The 6,222-nt window shown below is 61.9% G+C and overlaps 2 protein-coding genes across 2 annotated transcripts; both read right to left on the reverse strand.

The window, feature by feature from the left end:
• Window positions 1-26: 26 nt before the first annotated feature.
• LOC138364428 (uncharacterized protein in mobD 3'region-like) lies at window positions 27-467 on the reverse strand. Its single transcript, XM_069324060.1, has one exon. The coding sequence runs from the start codon at window positions 465-467 to the stop codon at window positions 27-29; it is 441 nt and encodes a 146-aa protein (XP_069180161.1).
• Window positions 468-538: 71 nt separating this feature from the next.
• LOC138364429 (uncharacterized protein in mobD 3'region-like) lies at window positions 539-979 on the reverse strand. The gene has a single exon (XM_069324061.1). It carries the CDS (start codon window positions 977-979, stop codon window positions 539-541), a length of 441 nt encoding a protein of 146 aa, XP_069180162.1.
• Window positions 980-6,222: the final 5,243 nt, after the last annotated feature.

The following is a 6,222-nucleotide window of genomic DNA, read 5'->3' on the forward strand; positions in this document are numbered from 1 at the left end:
TCCTGCGTTCCTCAGTCCTGCGTCCCTCAGTCCTGCGCGTCCCTCAGTCCTGTGTCCCTCAGTCCTGCGTCCATCAGTCCTGCGTCCCTCAGTCCTGCGTCCCTCAGTCCTGCGTCCCTCAGTCCTGCGTCCCTCAGCCCTGCGTCCCTCAGTCCTGCGTCCCTGAAACCTGCGTCCCTCAGTCCTGCGTCCCTCAGTCCTGCGTCCCTCAGTCCTGCATCCCTCAGTCCAGCGTCCCTCAGTCCTGCGTCTCTCAGTCCTGCGTCCCTCAGTCCTGCGTCCCTCAGTCCTGCGTCCCTCAGTCCTGTGTCCCTCAGTCCTGCGTCTCTCAGTCCTACGTCCCTCAGTCCTGCGTCCTTCTGTCCTGCGTCCCTCAGTCCTGCGTCCCTCAGTCCTGCGTCCCACAGTCCTGCGTCCTTCTGTCCTGCGTCCCTCAGTCCTGCGTCCCTCAGTCCTGCGTCCCACATTCCTGCGTCTCTCAGTCCTGCGTCCCTCAGTCCTGCGTCCCTCAATCCTGCGTTCCTCAGTCCTGCGTCCCTCAGTCCTGCGCGTCCCTCAGTCCTGTGTCCCTCAGTCCTGCGTCCATCAGTCCTGCGTCCCTCAGTCCTGCGTCCCTCAGTCCTGCGTCCCTCAGTCCTGCGTCCCTCAGCCCTGCGTCCCTCAGTCCTGCGTCCCTGAAACCTGCGTCCCTCAGTCCTGCGTCCCTCAGTCCTGCGTCCCTCAGTCCTGCATCCCTCAGTCCAGCGTCCCTCAGTCCTGCGTCTCTCAGTCCTGCGTCCCTCAGTCCTGCGTCCCTCAGTCCTGCGTCCCTCAGTCCTGTGTCCCTCAGTCCTGCGTCTCTCAGTCCTACGTCCCTCAGTCCTGCGTCCTTCTGTCCTGCGTCCCTCAGTCCTGCGTCCCTCAGTCCTGCGTCCCACAGTCCTGCGTCCTTCTGTCCTGCGTCCCTCAGTCCTGCGTCCCTCAGTCCTGCGTCCCACATTCCTGCGTCTCTCAGTCCTGCGTCCCTCAGTCCTGCGTCCCTCAGTCCTACGTCCCTCAGTCCTGCGTCCTTCAGTCCGGCGTCCCTCAGTCCTGCGTCCCTCAGACCTGCGTCCCTCAGTCCTGCGTCCCTCCGTCCTTCGTCCCTCAGACCTGCGTCCCTCAGTCCTGAATCCCTCAGTCCTGCGTCCCTCAGTCCTGCGTCCTTCAGTCCTGCGTCTCTCAATCCTGCGTCCCTCAGTCCTGCGTCCTTCAGTCCTGCGTCCCTCAGTCCTGCGTCCCTCAGTCCCACACCCCTCCCCTGGTACAAGTGACCCCCTCTCTGGTACAAGGGACACCCCTCCCCTGGTACAAAGGACCCCCTCCCCTGGTACAAGTGAACTCCTCCCCTGGTACAAGTGACCCCCTCCCCTGGTACAAGGGACCCCCTCCCCTGGTACAAGTGACCCCCTCTACGGGTAGAGTGACCCCTTCCTCTGGAACAAGTGACCCCTCCCCTGGTACAAGGGACACCCTCCCCTGGTACAAGGGACCACTTCCCCTGGTACAATATAAGGGACCCCCTCCCCTGGTACAAGAGACCCCCCTCCCCTGGTACAAATGACACTCCTCCCCTGGTACAAGGGACCCCCCTCCCCTGGCACAAGGGACCCCCTCCCCTGGTACAAGGGACCTTCTCTCCTGATACAAGTGACCCCCTCCCCTGGTACAAGTGACTCCCTTCCCCTGGTACAAGTGACCCCCTTCCCTGGTACAAGGGACCCCTTCCCCTGGTACATTATAAGGGACCCCCTCCCCAGCTACAAGGGACCCCCTCCCCTGGTACAAAGGACACCCCTCCCTTGGTACAAGGGACCCCTTCCCCTGGTACAAGGGACCCCCGTCCCCGGGTACAAGGGACCCCCTCCCCTGGTACAAGTGACCTTCCCTGGTACAAGTGACCCCCCTCCCCTGGTACAAGGGACACCCCTCCCTTGGTACAAGTGACCCGCTCCCTTGATAAAAGGGACACCTCTCCTCTGGTACAAGGGACCCCTTCCGCAGGTACAATATAAGGGATCCCCTCCCCTGGTACAAGTGACCCCCTCCCCTGGTACTAGGGACACCCCTCACCTGGTACAAGGAACCCCCTCCCCCTTGACCAAGTGACCCCCTCCCCTGGTACAAGTGACCCCCTCCCCTGGTACAAAGGACACCCCTCCCCCTGGTACAAGTGATCCCCTCTCCTGGTACAAGTGAGCCCCTCCCCTGGTACAAGGGACCCCCTCCCCTGGTGCAAGTGAGCCCCTCCCCTGGTACAAGTGAGACCTTTCCCTGGTACAACTGACCCCCTTCCCTGGTACAAGTGAGCCCCTCCCCTGGTACAAGGGACCCCCCCCTGGTACAAGTAAGCCCCTTCCCTGGTACAACTAACCCCCTCCCCTGGTACAATTGAGCCCCTCCCCTGGTACAAGGGACCCTCTCCCCTGGAACAAGTGAACCTCTCCCCTGGTACAAGGGACCCCTTCCCCTGGTACAAGTGAGCCCCTCCCCTGGTAGAAGTGACCCAATCCCCTGGTACAAGGGACACCCCTCCCCTGGTACAATATAAGGGACCCACTCCCCTGGTACAAGGGACCCCCTCCCCTGGTACAAGGAACACCCTCCCCTTGTCCAAGTCACCCCCTCCCCTGGTACAAGTGACCCCCCTCCCCTGGTACAAAGGACACTCCTCCCCTGGTACAAGGGACCCCTTCCCCTGGTACAGGTGACCCCCTCCCCTGGTACAAAGGACACCCCTCCCCTGGTACAAGGACCCCTTCCCCTGGTACAAGGGACCCCATCCCCTGGTACAAGTGACCCCCTCCCCTGGTACAAAGGACACCCTTCCCCTGGTATTAGGGACCCCTTCCCCTGGTACAAGGGACCCCCTCCCCTGGTACAAGGGACCCCTTCCCCTGATACAATATAAGGGACCCCCTCCCCAGGTACAAGGAACCCCCTCCCCTGGTACAAAGGACACCCCTCCCCTGGTACAAGGGACCCCTTCCCCTGGTACAAGTGACCCCCTCCACTGGTACAAGTGACCAATTCCCCTGGAACAAGTGACCCCCTTCCCTGGTACAAGGGACACCCCTCCCAGGGTACAAGTGAACCCCTCCCCTGGTACAAGGGACACCCCTCCCCTGGTACAAGTGACCCCCTACCCTGGTACAAGGGACACCCCCCTGGTACAAGTGACCCCCTACCCTGGTACAAGGGACACCCCCCCTGCTACAAGTGACCCCCTACCCTGGTACAAGGGACACCCCCCTGGTACAAAGGACCCCTTCCCCGGGTACAATATAAGGGATCCCCTCCCCTGGTACAAGGGACACCACTCCCCTAGTACAAGGGACCCCCTCCCCTGGTACAAGTGACCCCCTCCCCTGGTACAAAGGACACCCCTCCCCTGGTACTAGGGACCCCTTCCCCTGGTACAAGGGACCCCCTCCCCTGGTACAAGGGACCTTCTCCCCTGATACAAGTGACCCCCTCCCCTGGTACAAGTAACCCCCTTCCCTTGGTACAAGTGACCAACTCCCCTGGTACAAGGGACCCCTTCCCCTGGTACAATATAAGGGACCCCCTCCCCAAGTACAAGGGACCCCCTCCCCTGTTACAAGGGACCTCCTCCATTGGTACAAGTAACCCCCTTCCCTTGGTACAAGGGACACCCCTCCCCTGGTACAAGGGACCCCTTCCCCTGGTACTATATAAGGGACCCCCTCCCCAGGTACAAGGGACCCCCTCCCCTGTTACAAGGGACCCCCCCTCCATTGGTACAAGTAACCCCCTTCCCTTGGTACAGGGACCCCCTCCCCTGGTACAAGTAACCCCCTTCCCTTGGTACAAGGGACACCCCTCCCCTGGTACAAGGGACCCCTTCCCCTGGTACAATATAAGGGACCCTCTCCCCAGGTACAAGGGACCCCCTCCCCTGTTACAAGGGACCCCCTCCATTGGTACAAGGGACCCCCTCCCCAGGTACAAAGGACACCCCTCCCCTGGTACAAGTGAGCCCCTCCCCTGGTACAAGTGAGCCCCTCCCCTGGTACAAAGGACCCCCTCCCCTGGTACAAGGGACACCCCTCCCCTGGTACAAGGGACCCCTTCCCCTGGTACAATATAAGGGACCCCCTCCCCAGGTACAATGGACCCCCTCCCCTGGTACAAGGGACCCCCTCCATTGGTACAAGGGACCCCTTCCCCTGGTACAATATAAGGGACCCCCTCCCCAGGTACAAAGGACACCCCTCCCCTGGTACAAGTGAGCCCCGCCCCTGGTACAAGGGAGCCCCTCCCCTGGTACAAGGGACCCCCTCCCCTGGTACAAGTGAGCCCCTCCCCTGGTACAAGTGACTCCCTCCCCTGGTACAAGTGACCCCTTCCCCAGGTACAAGGGACCCCTTCCCCTGGTACAAGTGACCCCTTCCCCTGGTACAAAGGACACCCCTCCCCTGGTAAAAGGTACCCCTTCCCCTGGTACAAGGGACCGCCTCCCCTGGTACAAGTGACCCCCTCCCCCGGTACAAAGAACACCCATCCCCTGGTACAAGGGACTCCTTCCCCGGGTAAAAGGGACCCCCTCCTCTGGTACAAGGGACCATTTCCCCTTGTACAAGGGACCCCCTCCTCTGGTACAAGGGACTATCTTCCCTGGTGCAAGTGACCCCCTCCCCTGGACAAGTGACTCCTTCCCCTGGTACAAGTGACCCCCTCCCCTGGTACAAGGGACCTCTTCCCCAGGTACAATATAAGGGATCCCCTCCCCTAGTACAAGTGACCCCCCTCCCCTGGTACAAGGGACACCCCTCCCCTGGTACAAGGAACCCCCTCCCCTTGTCCAAGTGACCACCTCCCCTGGTACAAGTGACCCCATCCTTTGGTACAAAGGACACCCCTCCCCTGGAACAAGTGATCCCCTCCCCTGGTACAAGTGTGCCCCTCCCTTGGTACAAGTGAGCCTCTCCTCTGGTACAAGGGACTCCCTCCCCTGGTACAAGTGAGACCCTTCCCCTGGTACAAGTGACCCCCTCCCCTGGTTCAAGGGACACCCCTCACCTGGTACAAGGGACCCCTTCCCCAGGTACAATATAAGGGATCCCCTCCCCTGGTACAAGTGAACCCCTCCCCTGGTACAAGGGACACCCCTCCCCTGGTACAAGGGACCACATTCCCAGGTACAATACAAGGGACCCCCTCCAATGTTACAAGTGAGCCCCTCACGTGGTACAAGTGACCCCTTCCCCCTGGTACAAGTGAGCCCCTCCCCTGGTACAAGGGACCCCCTCCCCTGGTACAAGTGAGCCCCTCCCCTGGTACAAGGGACCCCCTCACCTGGTACAAGTGAGCCCCTTCCCTGGTAAAAGTGACCCCCTACCCGGGTACAAGTGACCCCCTCCCCTGGTTCAAGGGACACCCCTCACCTGGTACAAGGGACCCCTTCCCCAGGTACAATATAAGGGACCCCCTCCCCTGGTACAAGTGAGCCCCTCCCCTGGTACAAGGGACCCCCTCCCCTGGTACAAGTGACCCCCTTCCCTGGTACAAGTGAGCCCCGCCTCTGGTACAAATGACCCCCTCCCCTGGTACAAGAGACCCCCTCTCCAGGTTCAACGGGCCCTCTCCCCTGGTACAAGGGACCCTCTCCCCTGGTACAAGGGACCCGCCTCCCCTGGTAAAAGGGATCCCCTCCCCTGGTACAACGGACCCTCCTCCCCTGGTAGAAGTGACCCCCCTCCCCTGGTACAAGGGACCCTCCTCCCCTGGTAAAAGGGACCCCCTCCCCTGGTATAAGGGACCCCCCTCCTCTGGTACAAGGGACTCCCTCCCCTGGTATAAGGGACCCCCCTCCCCTGGTATAAGGGACCCCCCTCCCCTGGTACAAGTGACCCACGCTCTGGTACAAGGGACCCTCTCCCCTGGTACAAGGGACGCCCTCCCCTGGTACAAGGGACCCCCTCCCCTGGTACAAGGGACCCCCTCCCCTGGTACAAGGGACCCCCTCCCCTGGTACAAGGGACCCCCTCCCCTGGTATAAGGGACCCCCTCCCCTGGTACAAGGGACCCCCTCCCCTGGTACAAGGGACCCCCCTCCCCTGGTACAAGGGACCCCCTCCCCTGGAACAAGGGACCCCCTCCCCTGGTACAAGGGACCCCCTCCCCTGGTATGAGACCCCCCTCCCCTGGTATAAGGGACCCCCTCCCCTGGTACAAGTGACC

Source organism: Procambarus clarkii, chromosome 13, assembly GCF_040958095.1.
Source record: "Procambarus clarkii isolate CNS0578487 chromosome 13, FALCON_Pclarkii_2.0, whole genome shotgun sequence".
NCBI lineage: Eukaryota > Metazoa > Arthropoda > Malacostraca > Decapoda > Cambaridae > Procambarus > Procambarus clarkii.

Bases quoted from the DNA above. Each gene is read 5' to 3' on its own strand.
- LOC138364428 (XM_069324060.1), bottom strand. From the start codon at position 467: ATGTGGGACGCAGGACTGAGGGACGCAGGACTGAGGGACGCAGGACAG.
- LOC138364429 (XM_069324061.1), bottom strand. From the start codon at position 979: ATGTGGGACGCAGGACTGAGGGACGCAGGACTGAGGGACGCAGGACAG.